The sequence below is a fragment of the Zonotrichia leucophrys genome, chromosome 3 (genome assembly GCF_028769735.1).
Source record: "Zonotrichia leucophrys gambelii isolate GWCS_2022_RI chromosome 3, RI_Zleu_2.0, whole genome shotgun sequence".
Lineage (NCBI taxonomy): Eukaryota > Metazoa > Chordata > Aves > Passeriformes > Passerellidae > Zonotrichia > Zonotrichia leucophrys.
In genome coordinates this window covers 12,845,730-12,871,007 of record NC_088172.1, presented here as the reverse complement: position 1 = coordinate 12,871,007, position 25,278 = coordinate 12,845,730, and the positions used below count along the sequence as shown (strand labels likewise).

General features: G+C 41.9%; 1 protein-coding gene across 10 annotated transcripts in view; it reads left to right on the top strand.

Annotated features, from left to right (window-relative positions):
• Positions 1-25,008, top strand: part of FILIP1 (filamin A interacting protein 1) — a 108,139-nt gene extending 83,131 nt beyond the window's left edge. For 5 of the 10 annotated variants that reach the window (XM_064707409.1, XM_064707411.1, XM_064707410.1 and 2 more), the window contains 3 exons: positions 6,749-9,554; positions 15,591-15,814; positions 23,448-25,007. In XM_064707409.1, coding sequence (XP_064563479.1) covers positions 6,749-9,554; positions 15,591-15,797 — 3,013 coding nt within the window. In that variant the 3' untranslated portion in view covers positions 15,798-15,814; positions 23,448-25,007. Of the gene's footprint in view, positions 1-263; positions 449-2,298; positions 2,421-6,748; positions 9,555-12,013; positions 12,181-15,590; positions 15,815-23,447 lie in introns of those variants that run through there. The other 5 variants (XM_064707417.1, XM_064707414.1, XM_064707416.1 and 2 more) reach the window with 5 other exon arrangements.
• The last annotated feature ends 270 nt before the right edge of the window (positions 25,009-25,278 follow it).

The following is a 25,278-nucleotide window of genomic DNA, read 5'->3' as shown; positions in this document are numbered from 1 at the left end:
TTAATTTGAGCGCCGCTAATTGCCGAGTGCGTGCGCCATTGGCTGGCTCGGTGAGCGCACCGGGCAGTGGCGTAGGCGCGGGCGGGACGGAGCGGGGCTGGAGCGGGGCTGGAGCGGACAGTGGGGTGTGCGGGCAGCGGGACTGGAGCGGGGCTGGAGCGGACAGTGGGGTGTGCGGGCAGCGGGGCTGCAGCGGGACGGAGCGGACAGCGGGGTGTGCGGGCAGCGGGGCTGCAGCGGGCCAGAGCGGAGTGTGCGGGCAGCGGGCGCGCCGGGATGCGCGGCGGCCCCGGCTCCGGGCGGAGCAGAACAGCGCCGAGCGGCCGGGGCTGATGTAGCGTTGGGCTGGAGCCTTGGAAGGTGCACCTGGTGGGGCTGTGCTGTGCGGGTCCCCCTCCCGAAGCGCGCACCGAGGGGTCAGGGAAGGATAACCGCAGCCCGGAGACAGGTTTGGCAATTCTCATCTCTCAGCTGAACGCTGCTTCGCCTTCGCTCTCTGGTAGTGCGTGCCTGCTTTCTGTGCATCCCCTTTCCCCTCCTTTAACCTCCGGAATGAATGTGGACGATACTGTTGAGTAGTCTGAAAGGATGGCGGTCGGGTTTTGTTCTTAAAGATCTTTAGTGTTTTTCTTACGTGACCAGTGTGCTGGAAGGGTGGGGGGACACTGAATTTAATGAGTGTTCGTATTCCAAAATACTGCCTTCAGTCACTGCTCAGCTGGAGTAAGACGCTTTCAACACAAATGAACTATTTCAGCAAACTGGAGTTAAATTTTTACAAAATCAGTGCTAGAAACAGAAGATAAACGGCTGTAGATTACAAGCAATGTGTCCTCCTAATTAGGGAAGAAAACATTTCCTTTACTTTTAGTGTATTTTAGAAACTATCATGTAGTTTAGGAGCAGCAAGAATATTAATGTTTTTGTTATATAGTTTGATACAATCACTTTCCAAAGTTAATTCAGTTCTTCAGCAATGAAGAGCATGCTCTTTTTTACACCTTGAGTTTGCACATTAGGTAGCCACAAAAAATTGTCTTTAGGTTTACTAGAACTTTTTAAAACAAGCTTGTGTTTGTTTTCAGAGTTGACCCTGTGATAAACTGAACAAGAAGTTGGAAATTTCTGTAGTAAGGTCATTCAAACATTTTTCTCATTCCTTACCTTTAAAATGTAATGGATAGTAAGGAGAAAAGTAATACAGATGTGCTTTATTCTTTTTCTTGTCATGGGATCTGATCTCGTTTACATATTTCTTCTCCCAGTTGAGATGGATGCATGGGAAGTAGTGAGGCTGATGATTCAAAGGTGTGACCTCATCACCTAATTTAAGTCTTGGGCCCGATTGTTTTGTTTCCTAGAGAGCCTAACCACTTTTTGGCTCTCTTTGACTTCAGCTCAAGTTGTAAGTACTCAGAACTAGCAAAATTCAGCCTTTTGGGTATCTCAGCCTGGCCCCAAACACGGAAGCACTGGGAAGTAGTCCTGACATGTGGAGGATTTCCCAGTGGCTGTAGAAATAATCTTCAAAAATCAGCTGTTGTACATTAAACAGGGAAAAAAAAAAAAAGGGAACTCCTTTATTGAGTTAAACCACCTCTTGCTGGTTTTCATTGTCCTGGGATTACAGACATTACAGACTCTTGCATCACTTAATGGGCAGCAGCTTTCTAGCTACCACTAGGAAGTTGTCCAGTCTCTCTAACTCTGCATGTACAGTAGCAAACTTTGGGTTTGAAGTGGAAAGATGAGTTTGCAAAGACATTTGCTTTCCCAGTGGAAATTCCCTTGGGATTGCTGTGTGAGTGGCAGAGAAATGCTGTTGGCCGCTCAGGAGGAAGCAGCCTTCATCAGCCCTCAGTCATCTGATCCTTAGTGACCAAGTCCTCATTAATGTATTTGCCTTAACCCCCACTTACTGGCCATCCGTGAAATGGGATAGAAGTCATTACACCCCATAGCAACAGACTTTTGGAATGTAAATGGAAAGCAAGGTACTACAGGAGAGGGAAGTCTCATGGCTTTGTGCTAGAACAGCAGTGAGAAACTCTGTGGGTCTCCAGACTGTGTATGAACTCAATTAATAAGGTCCCCTAGAGACTTTACCTGCTTGACTCCTTTCCATCCTCTTTCTTCTAACTGCTGTTCCTCCTGTTGCCAGTTTTGATAGCAGGAGAAATAGCTCTCCACTTCTCCAGATTGCCCTCTACATTAGCCCCTCCTCTGAATGCTTAATTAACCACTGGGAGACACCTTGGGAAGCTTGGCTTTGTTTGTTTGCAGAGCAGGGGGCTAAAACAGGCCAACACACCTGAACTATGGTGCTGTAATGTTGATGTGCATGCAAACCATGGGAGCAGCTTATGGCCTTTCAGGGCATCATCTCGCTTGCCATGCTTTCCCAGGATTTCCTTGTGTAGGTGAGTGCCTATTTCTGTGCTAGAGGTGGAAAAGGTTTGTCTGAGTACCTGTGATGTTATCTCATCTTGCTGGAAGTACAAACAGAAAGGGAGATACACACACTGGTGTGATTTTCAATGAATGTTTGGGGGGCTATTTGCTTTTGCATGCTCTGTTTTAAACACTTGGAAGTGGATGGTTTTTTTTGAGAGGAGCCATGACTGAAGAAATGAAGGCACATCACTGGAGGGATAGAGTTGTAGCTGTCAGCATCCCACTGTGCTTCGATTCATAGCTTGCTGATCAATTCATAGCTTGGAGGAGGGAAGGGGAAGCAGAGACTGTGCAGTGAAACACTTCAGCACCAAACCTAAAGGCAGGAGGAGAGGGAGAGCCTGGTTATTGTCCATCCTGTCCTACATCTTCCTTGCCAGCTACTTCCAGCACACCATTCATGAGAGTTGTTAAAACTAATTCCATAGTTGCTCTTCCTCCAGTCCCAGTGTCCGCTTTCTCTGCAGCTGAGATTGGTTGCTGAAAGTTTTCAGGCTCCTGCCTCCCCAGCACGGCTGCCAACAGAGCTCTCCTGCTGCCCCAGCAGTGCCTGGTGTGGCTGTGAACAGCTGGGGCTGGTGGGGATCCAGGAGAGGCAGCTCCCTGTGCAGCAGGACCATGTCAGCTTGCAGCAGTGGCTTCTGTACTCCAGCATCCTGCCCGTGCCAGCCAGGCATCTTTCTTTATAGAGCAGAATCAGAGCAGCAGCATCCTGGGCTGTTTGTTTGTAACTGAGGCAGTGAACAGTTGCACATGGTCATCATACCTGAGGATTTGCTGCTTATTCATACAGTACTGCAAGGGGTAATGTGGCTGCCTTGGGTACTGGGCCTGTTCCTCAAATACTGTGGGGAGGACAGATGGTGAGGAGAGGGAGAGACCCCCAGGACCCCCATGGCAGCAATGATTGTGTATTCAGGGACAGACTCGGGCTGCAGGCTTTGCCATGGCACCTGTGGTAACGAGGGCAGGGGGCTGGATCACATCTGTGTGCTTCATTCTGGGGACACAAACCCCTGAGACTCAGTGATGGAGGCAGGTTATTCAGTTGTATCCAAACATTTCTCATTTCTGTTTCTAAAAAAACACAAACCAAGACACCACATGCAGGCTGGGGGGTATCAAATTGTTTGATTGTCAGTGTTTTGGCTGTATCTAATGTTTCAGTACTAAAGGTTTTGTTTGTTTTCATCTTGATCCTGAATGCAGGTGCTTTCAGACTCTTGACAATCCAGCGTGCAGTTGCTCTGGCTAACACGTTGAAGACCAGGTGCTGGGAGTCTGAGGGCTTTTAGTGTTGCACAGGAGCCCATGTAGATGGGTGTTGCTTAGCAAACATTAACAGCAGCAGTCAGATGAAAAGCCTGATAGCAGCAAATGTGCTGTGAGGGTCAGGAGGGGACAACCTCGCCTTGCAGTCCTGCTGAAATTCCAGTTTAACCACTGAGGTATGAGAGTTGTACAAAGATGGTGAAGCAGGAGCAAGCTTAAACTCCGCTTTATTTTAGTCTCTAGAAGTAACACTGAAAAGGTGTAGATTTTTCAATTACTTTGGCAATTAACACATATATTTGTGTGCTGCCTTCCAACTCCCCCACAGACCCCGATTTTAGAAGCAGTTCCCATAGACATGAAAAACAGAAGTATTGATAAGTATCTTCTCTGAAAGTTGGCTTGTCAAATCTAAGACATGTAGTTTCCCTTTGCTAAAGCTGAAGCAGAATGAAGTGCTGAATGTTGCTTTATTTTCCCAGAGGGGCCAAGCTGGTTATTCCCCACTGCTAGCACTCCTGCAAGACAGTGACAGGGCTAACATGCTTTCTTCTCTTGCTCAGCCTCATAACTGACATTTTCTTGTCTTAGTTTAACAGGTATTTGCAATTTTTTTCAGTGGCTTTCTCAGCAGTGTTCCCCAGTAGACTCTCAGGTAACCACATGGAATCATGTATAGTCAGTGCATTATTTTGCACTCTGCTAAGCAGCCTGGCTGGTGTGCACTGCCTGGAGCAATTGCTGGGTGAAAATCACATGTGCAGGCCTAGGAATTACAAATCAAAGAGAGTTTTCTAAGCATCTTTAGGCATTTGTATGTCAATTTTTTTTTAAAGCGGTTTTCTGGGGTTTTTTAATTTATAGGGGTCACCTTAAAATTTTCCTGTGGGACAAGGGAGGCTGGAAACATTCTCCTATGTTTATGACTTTGGAAGATGTGTCATTTAGAGCATCACCAGGTTCGACTTCACTATTCTGTCATGGCAAACAGTTATTTTTGTGGAAGGATACATACTATTCCTTGAAAAATGTAGCCTGGGGGAGATGAGGAAGAGTTCTTGGCTGAAACATTTGCATGAAGCACTGAGTCAGAGAAGCCAGGGAATATATTGCATGCTAATAAAGTTCCTTCTTCAGTGTGAAAAGTGTGTGCTTTGTGAGTGACAGCGGGTCTTTTTTTACCTTTTGACATTCTAACTTGACCAATAATGAGGCATCCACCAGCATGCCTTTTCAGTCCTTTCCAAAGAGCTGCCACAACTAAAGAGACTTTTCTTTTGAGAATAATCTGTGACCCAGCAAGGTTGGCTGCAATGTTTGTTTGTTTTTCTCTCTACTGCTGGTTCCTACTATTCTCTTACTCCCACATCCTATCCGAGTCTTGTTTTCAAATGCATTCTTCAGCTTCTCCTTCCCTACCTACTGCATCCTGTGTTCTGCTTTCTGACTTCCTTCTCTTTTCTTAAAGCTTTTCTTTCCAGTTCCTTTTGATTCGGGTTCCCCAGGAACAAGGAATGAAACATTAACAGTTGCTGAGTACAGAGTTAATCTGGCTCTTGCTAGGAGTGTAGAGTTCAGGTGGGGGCTCTGGGAGACATCCTTTGGGTATGACATTGTGTCCCAGGGCCCTTAGCACCCCTTCATTGCTGGAGTAGCAGAGAGGAATGTATATCTGTGCTCCACCTGCTGTCATCTACAATCCAACATGTAAGACAAGAATATTGATAAAAGTTGATCTTTGCTAAGATATGGATGTTCCAGTTACTTTGAGTTAATTACCAGGCATTAATTGCTCTGCTGTTACCACCTGGATGTGCATCTCAGTTGTAAAAAGGAAGCTGAGAAGCTTCAGACTTAGGGTAAGCAAAGCAAGTGGATTTGAATTATCTCGTGTCTTGATAGAGGATGTGGGAACTGTAGGTGCTGTGACAGCAGTTTGGAAAAAAATATTATTTCACAGTAACTTCAGTGTGCATACCTGTGTCTTTCTAAGTCAGACTGCTGCTTTTACAATAAGGCTCTTAGATTGGTTGGGATGCATCCCTGTGTTATCTGTGCCTCTTTCAATTGAGGGTCACCATCCTCATAAATCTGTGCTTAGAACATGTGCAGGAATGTCCTATGTTGGTTTCAACAGACCCTGAATATTAATCACAGATATAAAATAGTTATATTACTCCATGTTGCATGGCTAAGGCTGGGTAATGTATGCTTTTATTATCTTTCTGAGGAGCACCTAATTTGGATATATGGCGAGTTTTTATATTGTCTGAAAACGCAGATTTAGAGGCCACAGAGAAGAGCGTTTTCCAGATGAGGTCCGCTGTACCAAAGGTTTGACTAGTCTGGTCCTTGTGGTTCACAACATCTACTAAATGAAATGAAGAAGAAGAAACCTTTTAGCATAATAGTGACTGTGCTGGAAAATTTACCTTCCTACTAATTTCATAAGCCTGTGATGCCCAGATGGTTATCAGTTGTGTGTTACTGTAATCTCCTGTCCTGCTGGTTTGTTTGTAACCAGGATTAGTCTATGTGTGGCTGCATATAACAATTAGTTTAATCTTTTACCTTATTTTACACATTTTTCTGTATGCAAGACATACAGAGGAATTCACCTTGTGAAACAAATTTGATATAAATGGATTAGTGAGTAGATAATACCTGTCCTGTTGGAATATTAGATACTTTTACCAACATCCTAACAGAAAAATCAATGTAAGGAAATTAAAACCTAATGCATTTGTTATCTGTACATGTATAAAATTTTACTGTGTTTCAGATTTCTAGATGATTTTATGTATTTTTCATTTAACTTCTGTAATTCAAAATAGTTGGTTTGGGAATGCAACTGTAGTAGGTAGTTATTTCCTGAAAATGAAATAGAACTAATAAATTACATAATTATTAATGAATTAATAAAAAAGGAAGCTAAAATGTGATTTTAAAAATAGAGAGATACACACACACAGACATGTGTATATGCATTTTAGTCTGACACATCTCTTTTGACTTCTTTCAGGTTGAAGAAACTTCTTGAGCAGGAGAAGATCTATCAAGCCCGGAAGGAGAAGGAGCATACAAAGAGAATCAATAAACTAAGAGAAGAACTAGTCAAGCTCAAATCATTTGCACTCATGCTGGTGGATGAAAGACAAATGCATATTGAACAACTTGGTCAACAAAGCCAGAAAATACAAGATTTAACCCAAAAACTAAAGGAAGAAGAAGAAAAGCTTAAAATTATTACTGCAAAAACAAAAGAAGATGGACAAAAACTGATGAAATTAGAGGCAGAACTTGAACACAAAACATCATCGTTTTGTCAAGAACATGAGGAGATGACTGCTAAACTGGCTAATCAAGAGTCACATAATAGACAGCTAAGGCTCAAGCTAGTGGCGTTGACTCGCAGAATAGAGGAACTAGAAGAAACTAACAAAAATCTTCAAAAAACTGAGGAGGAACTTCAAGAATTAAGAGATAAAATAGCAAAAGGGGAATGTGGGAACTCTAGCTTAATGGCAGAAGTGGAAAACCTCCGCAAGCGCGTGCTTGAAATGGAGGGGAAAGATGAAGAGATCACAAAAACCGAATCCCAGTGCAAAGAGCTGAAAAACAAACTGCAGGAGGAAGAGCATCACAGCAAAGAGTTGAAACTTGAAGTGGAAAAACTGCAGAAAAGAATGTCAGAATTAGAGAAGCTGGAAGAGGCTTTCAGTAAAAGTAAGTCGGAATGCACTCAGCTACACTTAAACTTGGAGAGAGAAAAAAATTTGACTAAGGATTTGATAAATGAGTTGGAAGTGGTGAAGACTCGAGTGAAGGACCTTGAGACATCTGAAAGCAAGTTGGAAAAGGCTGAAATAAGCTTAAAAGATGACCTTACAAAGCTGAAGTCGTTTACTGTAATGTTGGTTGATGAGCGAAAAAATATGATGGAAAAAATAAAACAGGAGGAAAAAAAGGTTGAGGGCCTAAACAAGAATTTTAAAGTTGAACAAGGGAAAGTTATGGATGTAACAGAGAAATTGATAGAAGAAAGTAAGAAATTTTTGAAACTGAAATCTGAAATGGAGGAAAAAGTATCTAGTTTGACAAAGGAAAGGGATGAGTTAATTGGCAAACTGAGAAGTGAAGAAGAAAAATCATCTGAATTAAGCTGTAGAGTTGACCTGTTAAAGAAAAGAATTGATGGTATGGAGGAAGTAGAAAGAGAAATTACAAGAGGTCGAACTAGGAAAGGAGCAGAGCATGTTTGTCATGAGGACAACAAGATTAAGGAACTTACCATTGAAATTGAAAGATTGAAAAAACGTCTCAAACAACTGGAAGTGGTTGAAGGAGATTTGATGAAGACTGAAGATGAGTATGATCAGCTAGAGCAGAAATTTAGGACTGAGCAGGATAAAGCTAATTTTCTTTCTCAACAGTTGGAGGAGATGAAACTCCAGATTGCCAAAACGAAAGCAATAGAAAAAGGTGAGGTGGTGAGCCAGGAGGCAGAGCTGAGGCACAGGTTTCGTCTGGAAGAGGCCAAAAGCAGAGATTTGAAAGCAGAAGTTCAAGCACTTAAGGAAAAAATCCATGAGCTCATGAACAAAGAAGACCAGCTTTCTCAGCTCCAAGTTGATTATTCAGTTCTACAGCAAAGGTTTATGGAAGAGGAAAACAAAAACAAGAGCATGGGGCAGGAAGTTTTGAACCTGACAAGAGAGCTGGAGCTTTCTAAGCGTTACAGCCGTGCTCTGAGGCCCAGCATGAATGGGAGAAGAATGGTTGATGTTCCCCTGACGTCCACCGGCGTGCAGACAGATGCTCTCAGCAATGAAGCAGCAGAAGAAGAAACTCCAGCAGTGTTTATAAGGAAATCCTTCCAGGAGGAGAATCATATCATGAGCAATCTGCGGCAGGTGGGTCTGAAAAAACCCATGGAGCGTTCTTCAGTGCTTGAGAGATATCCTCCAGCAGCAAATGAGCTTGCTATGAGGAAATCCTGGATACCATGGATGAAAAAGAGGGAAACTGGGGCCCAGACAACTCCTGATAAAGGAGCCCGAAGCCACAGTAGTCCAGCACATCCTGGGGAGGTTGTCCTTTCACCAAAGCAGGGTCAGCCTCTTCATATTCGGGTGACACCAGACCATGAGAACAGTACAGCAACTTTGGAGATAACCAGTCCATCCGCAGAGGAATTTTTTTCAAGTACCACTGTCATTCCTACTTTGGGAAATCAGAAGCCACGAATAACCATCATTCCCTCTCCCAATGTTATGCCACAAAAAGGAAAAGGCAGTGAAAGTCCCATGGGCCCAGATCGTTCCATGTCTCCAGTCACTATAACAACATTCTCCAGGGAAAAGTCCCCAGAGGGAGGGAGAGCACCCTTCGCTGACAGACCTGCATCGCCAATTCAGATCATGACGGTGTCGACATCTGCGGCGCCGGCTGAAATCTCCGTCTCCCCGCAGTCACAGGACATGACCATGGGCAGGGCTGTCTTCAAAGTCACGCCAGAAAAGCAAACCGTCCCGACTCCAGTCCGCAAATACAACGCCAATGCCAACATTATCACAACAGAGGACAACAAAATCCACATCCACTTGGGCTCCCAGTTTAAGCGTTCTCCCGGTGCCGTGCCTGACGGCGCGAGCCCTGTGATAACAGTGCGGCCGGTGAACATCGCGGCAGAGAAGGAGGTGGTGACTGGTACTGTCCTTCGATCGCCTCGGAACAACCTGTCCCCACGACCTGCCGCCAGCAAGGTGACAAGCACTATCACCATCACACCTGTTACAACATCTTCCACACGAGGAACACAATCAGTGGTAAGCAGCTTGGTCTCATGGTGTGGTATTCATGGCAGGGAGAAGGACAAACCATAGCTCTGGTTTGAGACACCAGCAGGGAAAATGGGAGGGGTGAGGAGAAACTCTTGTCTTCCCTACATTTCTTCCAGGCTCAAGCTTAACTATAAAATCAGAATTTGCCCAATTCATGTATTTTTGTACCAGTGTTGGATGCTGGTACGCTTTTGGTATTATCTCCCAAAGCAGTTAACTTCCAGAGGAAGTCCCTTCAAAGTTATCTTCATAATGGCAACCCAGCAAAATTACAAGTGAGAAACAGAGGGACAAAGAATAATGGGCATGACAGAGCAGGAAACTGTATTTTTATTTTTGATGAGTGCAATATCTGAATTTTGAAAATACTCCTCATGTTTTTTGGCTCAGCTGGCAAGTCTTTAGACTCTAATTATGCAGGGTGGCATTTCTTTGATATAATCCCTTGATCCCCATATAATTCAGTTAATATCTGCTATATTACTGAGCTCCAAAGAAATAAATAAGCAGACATGTTATCATTGCTTACAGCTCCAAGCCTCTTTAGCCAGTGAATAGTAGAGCTCTTTCTGTTTCTCTGAACTTCTGTGAGTGCTGTATTACAATAGAGCTTCCTGTAGCATATTTTTTTGTTTTCTCTTTGGGCTTCTGTGGTGGTAACCCAGCTTCTTTTTCATAGTGAAAGACTTCTCACCTCTGTCTTTAACCATAGTGGGCAGTATTTATTGATAGTCCTCCCCAAGTTTATTACTGGACATAAGTTTCTATTGCTTGAGTTGGAAATACCCTGAGAAAGAATTTAACCAGGGTATTAAACAGAAAACTAGCAGTACTGTATTAGTCCAAAAACTTACTTAGCTAGACAGAGTCTGCAACAGATGCTTAGGGGAAGATTATTTTGAGTGGGTAAACACACAGTAATGTTTCCCTCAGTGTCTGTTCCCAGTTTTTGGCAATAGGTGGGTATTTCTTTCTGAACCAGAGCCTGTAGCCACATCTTTCTCTTTAATAGACTATGGCAGAGTTTTTTTCTATTTATTCTTTTAATTGCTTTTTGAACTCATTTACACTGTTGTTTCCACAACATCAGGGGGCAGTGAATTCAGCTGTGGGCTTTGGGAAAAGCTCTTTTGTTTGATACCTTTTATGCAATACCTTCATTGGTTACAGCCTTTTTCTTGTATCTTGACAAATACTGAATAGTCATCCCCTACTCATTTGTCCGTGCTGCTCGGGAGTCAGCAGAGCCCCACAACGCGCCTTGTCAGCCCTCTCTTCCCAAGCTGAAATGTCAAAATGTGTTTAAGATACACTTTCACACTTCTGGAGAGAAGCTGCCATTCCCATTTAAGGCTTCTGAATTAAGAAAACTTGCATTCATCACACAGATCTGTTTGGGATTGCACATATGCTCGCTCTCTCTTCTCACCTATATAAAGTATTGTAGATACTTTATTATACAGTGTTTCCTTACATATTAGAGGCAACTGTTCATTTTTTAAAGTCTTGAATTAATTTACAAACTCCTTTGTCTCTCAGAAGCCTGGAAAACTTTTTTTTTAACTTTTTCTTTTAACTAAATGTCTGTCTCTGCTGTGATGATGCAGTGAACCATGGCAGACAAAACTTTTTTGTTTTGTTTTGGTTTTTTTTTTCTGGCTAAAAACTGGCTTCTTTCTTCGCTTTATCCTCCCTGATTTGGAATGTAAGGAAAATACTGCAGCCATAAGATTTACTTTATCTTATGCTTCCCTATGTTTTCTAATGTCCCTAGTCAGCTGAAAGGCGCCTTCGAACAAGCTCAAAGTGTCTTTTCCTCCCCAGCCTCTTATAAAGAAAAAAAAGTGTATTCACCATCTGTTTTGCAAATGACAACTTTACAAACACACTTCACTGCCCCTAGTCAGAAAACCCAAGCTGTGATCATTTACTCAGTAACCCTAAATGAAACCAACAGATACAGTTTTGAAGGTTTAACTTAATAAAATCGAACAAGACAAACTGATACACAGCTGCTTTCTTAGCTCACTGGTTTTAATTTTTGTCTTAACTCTCCTCACACAAGATGCTTTGTACAATGTATTAATGCCTTTTTTATGGCAGCCTATGGATTTGGATGGTTCCCAGAGAAACAGAAAAGATGGTGTTTAGTCCTCCTTAGCTTGATTAGAGTCAAACTCACTCCCAGGAAAATACTTGGACTATCCTAGCAGACCTAGGGTATGATTTATTTTATTGCAAATGGACCACAGAGACCAGAGGGTATGGAAACCAAAATGAATTGTTAGATTTCCCTTAGCACATTGGCCCAAATTTCTCTTCCCAGGACAGTTCATATAGTTTGCAGAAAAAATTCCACAGAATAAACCCAAGTATTCTTTGTGAAAACCCCCAAAACAGTGGTGCCTACATCCTGTTTGATTTAGGCTTTCATTTGGTTATAGGATTGCTGGTGAATGTGGATCTTCTTTGGCTACCACGATGGGTGTCAGTCCTATAATCACTAAATCCCTGTGCTCCCCACCTCCTACAAGCCTGGCATTGAGTGCCAGCTGTTCATGCTGCCAGGGTACACAGTGACTCCAGTGCCATGCAAATCTGCAGGGAGCAGAGGGAATCCCGGCTGCAGCAGAGCCAGCACGGTGGCACAGCACCAACCATGCAGGGCATCCTGTGACCACGGCAGGAGGGCCCAGCTGAGAAGCTGCTGGGTGCCAGAGAGAAGGGGACAAGTGTTTGTGCAGCTGTAAGGCCACTTGCAATTGGACAACATTTAGTTTGAGACCAGCATCTAAATGTAGCTCTGTGTAGGTGCCCCGTGTGTGCTCTAGCTGCCCTGGAGGGGCAGGGAGCAGCTCGCCTGCCTGTGCAGAGGTGTTGTGGTGCTGGCTGTGTGCCTGTGGCAACTGAGAAGTGCTGGCAAGTGTGTGCCTGTGTGAGGCTGGGAGGGATGACTGACCCGTCCCTTTCTGCAGTGGCGGCTGATGGGACACCTCAGATGGCACGAGATGCCTCAGTGTGGGCAGCTGAGTCAGTCTGTAATCTGTGTGCTCCCCATGGCAGCACTGAGGCCTGTGTGCTGCCTGTGGTGCCTGGGGGGTGATCCAGCTGAGACAGGGCTAGCTTCTGTGTGAGCTGAATTGCCCACTGGCTCCACTGACTATATTGCCTAGATCTCAAGTCCCACCCTTTCAGGATAAAGTTACCTAAACATACTTTATTTAGTGCCATTTTCAGTGCTGTCAAGTAGTCTACCTTCCTTCCAGCTGCTTTATCAGAAGTTTTAGGTCTCCTTGGGTCATCTGTCTTGTCTACCAGCCCTGTGTACATTGCTTGAGTAGCCCAGGGCATATCAAATTGCTCAAGGTGTGTCTGTTGGTCACTGAACTGAACCATTTCTGTCCAGAGCAAGCTGCGGCCTGATCAGGTTGAGAACAATTGCTGAAAAAACACTTTTTTACTTACAATATTCCAGAAATCAGTGTGTTCTCTTTGTGTGTCAATAAAATGCACCAAGCAGGATCTGCTACAAACTACTCAAACATGCTATGTGTTCTGTATGGTCACTTTGCTTTTTTCCTTTAATGGAACTGCCCAACGTTACTGCAGCTTCACAGGTTAATACACCTGTGTCTGCAGTGAGAGCTGATTATGACTGCACCATAGCAGCTGCATGTGTTCATCTCAGGCTCAATAATGTCTTGTGTAACCTCACTGGGTCCCTGATCCAGCACCATGTCTTGCCTTGCCAGCTCAGATCCAGCTTGCATCACCCAGTGTCCCACAGGGCTGCATCTCGGGCACTCCATTCCAGCTGTGCAAGGGTTAGTTTCTGGTTGGAGCCATGGTCCCGGACCAACTAGAAGACAGCAGCCTACAGACAAACAGCTGGAAGGAATGGCTTTGAGTTCTTGGAAGAAATGATGGAGAGGCAGGCAGTTGTGTGGGTTCTGTGCCGCAGATGCTGCAGACTTGGGCTGGATGTGTCTCTCTCTGCTTGCTGCCCCTTCCCGCGCCCAAGGGGACAGCCGGCTGGGGAGGCACCTTTGTGCCATCTCACTTGGCAAACACAAAATGCTTTTGCAGCTGCCTGGGAAGCAGGCATTAGCTTCCATGCAATCAACACGTTAGTATGCTGGAGTGAAGGCAACTAAGAAATTTAAAGCAAGTTAGAGTCCTTTTCAAAGTGCTTTTGAGTGATTTAGGCTTGAAATGAGTAACTTGAAAGCACCCAAATCCTTAGTTAATAATTTACATGTGAATAAAGCTGAAGAAATGCCTGAGATTCCAGCTACTCCACTTGATTGCCTCATGTTTACTCACTGTGGGACTCTTTCAGGGAGTACAAGATGTTTGTCATTTGGGTTCCCTGGGATGTTGACATATTTTCCAAGGCTGATGGAATGCATTTGCATGTTTTGCCCTACAGAATTGTATGGGCCTAACTTGTTTTGACATCTACATGTGAGTTCCATATTAGCCTTTAGACTGCTATTGTAAATGTTGCTTTTAGTTATTGAAAATGGCTTCCTTCCTGTCAGGCAGACAGCATTCAAGTTTTCCCATTGTGATTTTTTTTGAGTGTACACATGGGGTTTTGAACTGTTCTTAGAAGATTAAGGAATGGTTTCCTTTGCATGCTCAGGATGCAGACAGAAAGCTCTGATGCCACTGGCTGAAAAACACTTGTAGAGCATTTTTAAGTAAATGTATAAATGTATGTTGCAGCTGACATGGGCCCCCAGTCCAGTCTATTTCAGCAGTTAAGTTTTACTTTGCTGATATGTCATAAGTTGCAGAGTTTAGTCATTTAGCAGGTGGGTCTAGCTAGGATTACAGGATTTTAGGAGACTTGTTCTCTTTTGTGAGATCAAAGTCTTAATCCATAATCTGCACAGAAATGTCAGTCACATATGAAATTCAGTGGAGACACTGAAGTTGTCACCATTAACATTTGTGTCTGTATTGCACACTGCAGGAGATAAAGCCCATTTTCCTTCCAGAATTGTCATGTTTATAAGTATTTTCTTTAAGTCATGGTTTATATGGGGTAGCTCGAGATTTGACCTTGAAGAGTACGTGCATCACTATCTGGCCAAAGTGATGGGATAGCTCTGGCCTGGTCTCCAGCTGGGGCTCCAGAAGGACATGGGAGCTGTGTTGGGTCTGCCAGCCCTAAGCCACCCACGCCAACCACTTAGGCTGTTCTTTTTTTTTTTTTAATTCTGAAGTACTCAAGCTTGAGGATAAGTGTGCTTGCTCAGCTGTTGTCCAGGGCAGAAGACTGGCAGAGATAGTAAAATGTCCGTGTCCACACTGCCTTGAGGTATCCTTGGAAATCTGGGTTAGCAGCTTCACCCTTACCAGAGTTTCTCAAGTTGTGATTTGTGCTTGGACTGGGAGAGCCCTTTCTCACATCGCTCCTGCCACAGCCACAGGAAAAGGAAATCCAGATCTTTTCTCTTTCTCTCCCAACCCCCTGCTCTTCCCAGTGCAGAAATAAATGGCCCCAACCATGAGCTCAGCATACTTTGGGAAGTAAAATTCAATCTTATTTATAATGCTGAGTGATCATGCCCCAGCTCCTAAAATTTGGCAGTTACCCTGGGTTCATTAGCCTCACCTGACTATGCTGTTCTGAGGACCTGTACTAGTGTCTATACAAGATGCTAATATTTTACCTGTCCTGACAGCCAAGCCAATATTGTAGCAGCCTCTAAGGCCATCTTGCACTTTATCATGCTGTAGAATGGGAGATTTGCACAAATTCCCATCCTTGTGACATCTTGATTCAAAACACTGCACCTCACCTCTGGGAAACTTGTTTCATCGCAGCTGTGCCTTTGGCCCTACTCTAGCAGTATGTGCCACGGCCAGGTTCCAAGTGTGAATATTACTTTGCTAATAGGTGTGATTTGGGATATTGTTGTTTGAGAGGTAAATGAAGAACCAAAGCAAAGTATAAGATGAGCATGTATGAGGAAAAGTCCTTAATTCACTGCATTTTTCTCTGTTTTGCAGACAGGACAGGATGGGTCATCCCCGAGACCTACACCCACCCGCATTCCTGTGTCAAAAGGTATGAAAGCAGGAAAGCCAGTAGTGGCAGCCCCAGGAGCAGGAAATGTGACAAAATTCGAGCCTCGTGCTGAGACTCAGTCTATGAAAATAGAACTGAAGAAATCTTCAGCCAGCAGCTCTGCGTCCCTGGGCGGGGGCCAGGGCTGATGGCGGTGGCTCAGGGGGTACGTTCTGCAGGTTTTACTGCTGCCATGGAGTCGGCTCCCCTGTCTGTGTAGCTGTTCACGTTTGCCTGTACTAACAAAGTCCTGCAGCTATCACTTAACAACAAACTAATAAGTGTGTGCACTGACTACTTAAATAACAAAATCCTTTTGTTTTCTTACTCAAGTTAAAAAAAAAAAAAAAAAGCTGTCAAAAAGGCAATTAAGGTTTCCAGTCTAGGAAGTGAGAATGGGTAACTGAAATAAGTTATTAATCTGCATCAGGAATTCTTAATGATAGACTTGGTCACTTTTTAGTGGATCAAAGGAGGTGTGGTCACTTTCACTAGATTGTTTTCCACCTTCACGGATCACTTTCCACCTTTGCTGCTGCATGCTCTACTTTCCTTCCTGCCTTGACCACATTATTGAAATGCCACATGGCCTAGGGTAGCAATGCCAGAGGACTTGCCATGTGCATTGAGGTCCTGTTTTAATGAAAGCCAGTACCTCATGTGTGGGAGGGGAGGAGAGGAAGGATGGGCACCATGTGACCATGTGGCCTCCTCTCTATGAGCCTCCCATGAAAATCACCATTTCTCAGCAGTGAGCTGCTTTCTCAAGACGGTTACTAAATTCAGGGGCATAGGGATGTTGCACAATGTTTGGCAGCAATTTAATTCTTCCAGAGAGAGTCAACACTTGTAAACAAAACTTAGAACCAGGTCCCTGACTTACACACACTGGAATACTGCTCGCTCAGGGCTCAGATGAAGGCTTGTGAGCCAGAAAGTGCTTAGTCTTCAGCAAAAGCTTGAGAAACACTATCTGGCAAAAATCAATACAATTCATTTGTGCCTGCTCCAAAGACCACTAATGGCTATGAAGCACCTCATTCCATTGACCTGACTGGGTTTTCAGTTTTCCTGGTTGGGTCTTGGGTCTTACATTTAAACCTCACTTGCCAAGCATCCTTATGTCTTATAGGATAAGTCAGCAAAGCCTGCTGATGGCAGGAATTGCTATCTAAAGGCACAGCTCAGGTACAGACAATGAAAGAGAGAAGGTTTGGTAAGGAAATTACCCTCAGTTTTCAGTTGTTTAAAATATTTTGTCATAAAATGAAGACTACCTTACAATACCATGGTGATTCATCATTTTTCCTTCCCTCTTTGTGATTTCCTCATCTGTATGTTTGCATTTTTCAAGCATGTTTTAAGGAATTTTTCCAGCATGGAAATAGTATGGATGCTGATGATTGTTATGATTGTTTATTTGATAACAGTAGAGTAATTAAAGCACATTTCCATTAAGCAATCAGTTTTCACAGAAGAAAGTCACAACCAAAAGAAATGAAGCTGAGAAGACCAATAAATGATGGGTTTAAAGTTGTATAATGCTTCACTCACCCCAGCAAGCTGTGAAGGGCCCAGTGGTTAAAACAGAAAGCAAGGTGGGAAGACCACCAATAAATTATAAATAAAATTCACAGAAAGGAAAACGCACTGAAATATGAAATTTGGTCTGGGAGAAGATACTTGATGGAAGAACTCTGTCACCAAAGGTCAACAAAATTCTATTCAATGCAAGCAATGTTTGGTTTTCCATCTGCTTTGCATTGCTCTCCAGTTTCACATCCAGATATGACAATTATTCCCTTGTAAAGCTGACATTTTATTATTTACATGAAGGGCATTTTTTCTTTGCCACATTAAAAAAAGTAGATTTTGTTGTTTTACATGTGTAGCACCTAAAATGCCTGTTAATTTTGAGGTTCTAGGTCCTATGACATCCAAAAATCAGATTAGTTTTGGTAGCATTTTTTCATAACTCCTATTCCCAGTACTTCAGATAAAACTTGGAAAGTGGAATTAGCAAGCAATGTGAGTTAATATGTCAGAAATACATCAGATCCTCTCAAGGAATTCTTACCACTTAAAAGCCTCAGTATGTAAATAAATCATTGCTGAGATCTTACTGTTCTTTTTGTAACACAAACTTTTTAATAGATATTTAAAGGAATAAAAAAGGGTTTTTTTCTGGATATTCACTCTAAATACTGTTACTGAAGGAAGTTGTCAAAGCAGAGTCAAAACAGAAGATCAAAACAGTCAAATAATATTGCAAACATGATCCCCAAGCTAATGTAGCTTGATACAGCTGCCTTAAGCCTTCCTTGTGTCAAAGAAACAGTTCCTTAGTTAACTGTTGCCATATTCAATGTTCTGTGTGTGCCTGTGGTTGAAAATTTTGGTTCTGTTTGAGGTCTAAGAAACTAATTCACCTGAAGAAACAAGCCAGCCTCACAGGACCTGAAACCTAGGGCACACAAACTGGCACAGCTGGAGCCAGAATTGCAGGCATCGGCTGGGAGTTGCTCCTGTAGAGTCAGTAGGATTTGATGAGACAGACTTCAGAAATTCCAGAGAGGTCAGACTTAGGATCCCAGTATTTTTCCCCAGGGGCCGCACAACAAAAATGGACTTTTGCTCTGCAGTAGAAGTCTAAAGAGTTGGAATTGGGCAGTTGGTTAAACTGTTAGCTAAAGCCAGGTATTTTGTTATACTCAGAACTTTTGACATCTGTTTTAATTGACCTAATATTCTTGTTTCCTGAAGGTAGAAGAAGGGTAAGATGAAGAGAAAAGAAAAGCCTATAGTTCAGAAGTCTTAAAAGTTCAAGCCTAACTATTTGTATTACATTGAAATTTCCTCTGAATCTGAAGACAGTTATGTTTAGTGACTACATTAAGATACTCCATTCAGTAGGTCAGCTCCAAAAGGCAATTTAAACAACCAAATCTAAAAACAATGCCTAAGCCCAAGAGGCATCCTGAAGATCTTCCTCATGTTCTTCCACAGACCTTATCTAGCCAGTGTTTCTGTTATGACTTAAATGTAGCACTGCAGCTGCTGTACCTCACTGAGATCCCTAATGCAGGTATTCTTGTGTTTCCTCCGAGGCTTTTAAGTCAAGCCAGGACTTCATGGTCACTTAAAGTTAGGATATAACTCCACACTGGACTGAAAAGCTGTAGTCCTGTTTTTGTCACCTCCAGCCAAGAAATTGCTCACTGACTATGTGGTTGTCCTTTGAGCTGGCACAAGTGTTTGAATTTAACTGGGGAACCGATCTGAATTAAAAGGAATCTGGCAAAAAAGCATAAAGGCTGACTTTAACATAACTTAGTGCCAGGATCACAGGCCAGAAAAAGAAAGAAGGAGGGCACAAGAAACCAGTTGGTGTTTTAAAATGACTGTAGGATCATGAATGCCTTCTAGTAGATCAAATACCACACAAACGCAGGGGTAGTGCTGCTTATTTTCAAAAGCTTTTGATTGAAACCTTTTTTCAAAGGTAGGAGACAGTATCTGAGGAGACTCAAACCCACATCAGCTGCAGGCAGGTTCACTAGTGGCACTGACAGCTGAGGAGGAAGAAGGTGGCATTCTCATTCCCTCCTGGAAAGGCTGAGCCGTTCTGCATGGAATGCTTCAGTATTCACTGAGCAGAAACAAGGGAGTGGTTGAGGGGTCAGGATATTGAACTGGGAGGGAGCCCTCCCCAGATCTGTGTCCCCGTTCCAAAGGCTGCCTTTGAGCTTGGCCCTGTTGAAAAGGAGGCTTATAAGATGAAGTGTCTGTGTTCATCCATCCTTCCATCTCTCCTTCCCTAATGAATAACACTGAACAACCAACCAATTTCATGCAAACCTGACAGAGCGATAGGGATCTCCAGAAGGAGAAGTTTTTCCAGTTTAATGAAAAGGACGGCAGAGAAGAGGAGCAAGACCTTAGCAGTGCCTCACTGTGTGGAAGAGTAGGGCATGAGCTCACCTTCATACAGCATCAAAGAATAAACACAAGAGTGATGTCATAAATGCCACAAGGACAAGCTTTGTTCAGACCTCAGATTTTACTAGGCACCAAAGAATCAATCTCTGACACATCAATCCAAAGGATAATATTAGGGCTTTATTTACAGGGCTTTCGTGTATTCTGCATTACTGGATTATAATGCATAATAAACTAAGCCTTCCTAAATGATCATTTAGAATCACTCATCCTTACGCTTTCTCTCTCTTAACTTTTTTCTGTCATTTTTTTTGGGTTTTTTGTAATGAAGTGGAACAATTTCAGTAGCAAAATAATGCACTCAGAATCATAATGATAGTTGCAATGCTTTGTCAGGAACTAAGATGACAGAGTAATCTTTGTACCTTTAGTCATAATCAGTGTCAGCTGGAGAGAAGCCCTGTTTTGGCTGATGACATGGCCATATAAGCAGTTGTGATAACTCAAGCCCAGCAGTAGTAATTCATGGCTTAGCACCAGCAGTAAGGTGGAGAGGGGGAAGAGCAGGGAAAATGCCAGCCCATTCATGAGCAGCACACATGGACTGAGAAGGTGCACCCTCACTTTTCCAGATGATCTCTCTGATTTTAAGTTTAGTTCCTAGCAAGTTTTCTACTGTGTTCCCTGAGTTAGATCCCATCCCACCAGACTTACTGCCACGTAGGGGTTTTGCTAATGTAGTCATTAGTAGATCAATACAGTTGAGTAAGTGTGACTGAAAAAGGAGCACAGAGCTTCAACTGTAATGCCTAGAGGGATTTCTCTCAGAATAGTAAACATCCTAAGCAAATGGTAGAAGAAAAATCGAGATCTTGATTTACTTTGCTCACCTTTTTTTCCTTTTGGGACACCTGTTAGTGTGGTTTTTCAAAAACCAAACACTTTGTGACTCTTTGTAATTTGCCCATGGAGAACACGTCACTGTATTTAGACCTCAAACCACTTAAAGCACATAATAATTACCACCATGGGAGTAATCTCTAAAGCCACATTAATATGTTGATCCAAGCCAACAGGATGCCAAGTCATATGTCACTGCTTGAAATATGCCATGCAGAATACATGAATACATTCAGTAATTCTAATCAGATGTGGAAGAGCATAGAGTAAGCTACTGTCCCTCTGGGTTCCAGATACTTGGCATAAGCTACAACAGTCAGGACAGTTTTCAGACCAATTATATGTTCCCATCACACATCAGTGGCCAATTTCATTGAGTTGCTTTGAAACACAGTTTGCTGGCAGGAATTTTTGTGAGCTCATCTTTTGAACTTGCTTTCATTTAGGGGAATGGTTTTCTCCCCTGTGTCAGTGTGAGTTACCCTCTTTCTCCTTCTTTTGCTTGAGCTCTCTTAGGCAAAATTATATGCAATATTTCTCATTATAAATATTAACTTCACTTTGAATCTTACTCCCTACACATTGCTCTTACCTTGGCTTTTTTTCCTTAAAATGAAACCAGGGTTAACTACTGTCAGGTGCAGAGCTATCAGCTCTTGGGTATGAAACACTCAGGTGTGAATGGTTCTCTAAACAAAAAAACCCTCTCCTTGGGCTTTTAAAAACAGAAATGCTGATGTATGGTTCTCTTCTGTTGCTTGGGTGTGCATTGTCTGTGGTACATTGATTTTTGTATTATCTGGTGATACTTGTATATATTGTAAGGAGAAATTAAACTTTATATGTTGAAATGTCACTTGATGTGCTTCATTATATGAACTGGTATCATGATGTGCTTCCTCGAGAAGTTCTGCTTTACATCAGGAGGACTGAAAGCAGAATTAGCTGTTTTACATTAACTTCATTTTCTTTTTCTGTCATTAAAATAAATTATTTTGTTTAAGTGAATACTTAGCTCCTTGAAATATTCCCATCTAGAATCCTAGAAAAATTTATTTAATCATATCCTTCAAATATAATCATATTCCTACGGAGGGTGGGCCAAAAGCACTCTGACAAAATTGGCCCTACTCTAATTTTAGCTTAGTAACTGTTCAGACACCTCTTTTAGTAACTGCACATGTGTGTGGGTACATTATATATATATATTCATACATACAAATCAGTATGTAAGGATTTCAAATAGAAACAACTGAGACAAACTTAGAGTGTGTGTTCCCTAGACATGTGAAAAATGAATGAAAGATAAATATTAGTGAAAATTATTTGAGGTTTTAAAAAGTTATTTTTTCTGCTACTTTTTTCTGCACATTGGGTCTGTAGGAGAAAGATGTCTGATTCAGACACCAACTGTAGTTTTGCTGTTTATTCAGTGACTGAGCCTTAACAAGGAGCATGATATTTTTCTGCTGCGCATTTTTTAGAATTTTGTCTCCTTATTAAATGTACACAGTGAATATTAAAAAAAATTCTTAAAAAAATATATTTTTAATATTTAGAAAATAATTTGCAAATGTAGCTTTTAACATCATATTCCACAAGAGCTTCAAGTTAACACAGTTAGAACAGTAAGGTAAAATCATGCAGTAGTGTGGTTCATTCACATTCACTGCTCAAATATGGTGGAACTGGTATACATTTCTTGTTGAAAATATTTTGTTATTGATAAATTTTATGGAAAATAAATACTTTCAATTCGGGAAATTCTATTATTTCATTTGCCTTTACGTATTTTATTGGACGTTGCCTCATCCTTGCTCTTACTTCACCACGTATGAAAAGCAGCACTGGGATCTGCCATCTAGTGGCAAAGTTCTGGCAGTAAGAGTGCATGGAAAATATTTTCATTTTTCTTTCTTCTTAGAATGTAATTTCATGAAACACCTTGCAAGTATTAGTTAGGAGCAGATAAAGGCAGAAGCCAACAAAATTGCAAAATTTATATATATATTTATATAAAAGTTATATATATATATATATAAAAGGCAAAAAATATATCAATAGTGTCATTTCTTGGGTCCTGTAAATTTTGAAAAATCTTCATACTATTAAGAAAGGAAGGTAACAAAAGTAATTTCAGTTAGGACGAATATTTCTGAAAATGTATAACTGTATGCTTTAATTAGTATTGGTACAGTTACATTATTTGAAATTCATAAAAGACACTTTTTCAGAGAAAAACGTTTATTGACAGTTAAATTCTTATATTAAAAAGGTTGCCTGTAAGAGCTGCATATATAGGTAGAAGAACAGAAGACCAGGCCATTAGTACTTCAGCAGATTAATCAGGGTCAGGGACCTCTGGTACTACACACAAGGCAAATTACACCCAGCATTTTAAATAAAATGCCAACACCCAGTTTTGCAAGCTGTGGCTGAAATTTATCCCCATTAAAGGCAGTAGCAAAATTCAAGAAGACTTGCTGAATAAACACAGCATAGGTTTATAAACCAAGTTTAAATTAAAAAAAATGAGAAATGACCCCATACCTCTTCCTCATCCCTATTTATGAATTGCCACCAGATTTATGATGAAGTTGCTTAGACAATATACTAGACACCCAACTCCAAGTCTTTCTCTACCTAGTTTGGATGTGGAACTGGAACTTTGGTGTCCCTCTGCTTTAATCCATTCAACTGTATTACTCCTTTTTCCCTATGGACAACCAAATGATGGTCTTGACATTGAAGTGGAAGCCAAGGCCCTCTGAGCCCTCGACAGGTACTAATTTAGTTTCCCTTTCTAGCATTAGCCAGGACAGTTTTATCAAGCAGGGATGTGAGAGTATGTTTGTGACACTTTTTAGAAAAATGCCTTGCACTGCCACTGTAATTGTTCTTCTTTAAAGTAAGCTGCAATGCTTCCATAAACCCGAATGTTTTGCTCTCTTTTCTTTTAGAGAGTGTCATCATTCACCAGTTACGCGTGAACTCTAGATGAGTTACCGCCCGTAGAGCGCTCTGTGTGCACTACCCTCCATGCCTGTGGATGGATCACTGTAGAAGCTCTCTGCCATCAACACCAGGGTCACTTGTGCTACTGATTACTTATGGAAGTGTTAGGCTTCCATTAGGTTTTATATATATATTTTTTTCTTGGTAGAGCTTTAAAAACCAATGGCCTTGCTGGTATTTTAAAAGTATCTAAACAGAGAGAGAGCAGCAGTCTTTCTGCCAGCTGAATTTCACTCTCAATTGCAAAACCTAAGGCACGTGCTTGATTTTGATATTTGCCATATAATTTATTTTTATAATACACTCTGTAAAGTAGCTGTGCCAAAGTTGCAATTCCTGTTGCTTATGACACATTTATTTGTAGAATACACTGTCAAATTTGCAATTTGATATTTTTGTAATAGAGAGTATGTGAAGAAAGAAATGTAACTTCAGCAGTGTTTTCTGTTTAAATGGAAAAGTATTCAGTATATTTTTTTTTTGCCACCATGAGATTCTGTGAGACTAAATACTCTGAAGACTGCTGTATGGAATTTGTTGCAGAATATTTCTTACACTGTGTGACGGTTTGGCATAAAATTAAGTATTAAAGTCCAATGCCTTGAAATACAACCAAATTTACTAATTTTAAACTATGTAAGTCAGTTTTTAAAGCTGTGATTTTTTTTCTATATAAAGTATGTTTTTACTTCTGCCTGTACCAAAAGAGTTGATTTTCATTACACTGTAACTAATAAATTTTCACAACTATGCATTGGTGTTTGCATTTAAACTCCAGTTTCTTAAGGTTGGCATTGCTCATCCATGTATTTGTTTATGGGAACAGAATATGGGTTTGGAAGTTTCTTTTTTTGACTGTGTCTCATACAGTGTCACAGTGATGTACAGGGTGATACTGATTCATAGAATCATAGAATGGTTTGGGTTGGAAGGCCCTTAAGGATTGTGTAGTTCCAGTCCCCCTGCCATGGGCCAGGATGCGTTCCACTATATCAGGTTTCTCAAAACCCCATCCAACCTGGCCTTGAACATTTCCAGGAAAGCTGTTCAACAGCTTCCCTGAGCATTTTGTTCCAGTGTCTCACCACCCTCAAAGTGAAAAACTTCCTGGCATCTAATCTAAACCTACCGTCTTTCAGTTTGAAACCATTCCTCCTTGTCCTGTCACTACATGCCCATGCAAATCTCTCCCATCTTTCTTGTAGGCTCAGAAGTTAAGATACAGAGATGGATCAATCACCAAGTTCTTAATGACTGAACAACGTTTCTAACCTTGTGCTTTCACAGCACAGGCAGAGATGGCACTGTCAGACTCTTTAGTCCTGGACTAGCACCTGGACTAGACACCTTTTACACTGGCGGCTGTAGTTTCTCAAACAGCATCCAGAGAGTTCTGTGGCAGCTATACTTAGGATGATTTTTGAAAGAATGATAAATAAAGCTACACCCAATCCAGGCAGGGTCTTTTTTTCTTTTACATTTCATAGCCAATGATTTTTTAATCTAAGTCACTGGCACATACCTAAAATAGTGCAGATTTTTAACTGCAGAAGCTACTGGGAGAAATTAATTTTTGGAAAGGAAAAGAGTGTTGCTTGCAGGAGATGTGCTGTGAGATGCCAGAAAGACTGCATTAATGCAGAATCCCACTGGGATGGTTAGGTTGGTCCATCTTTGAAGCTGGAATATCATACTGCTGTGTAGTCAATTTGGTCTTCATGGGAGCCACGGGAGCTGTTTTTCCTTTTACATATGAGTTCTGCAGCAAATGCTGAC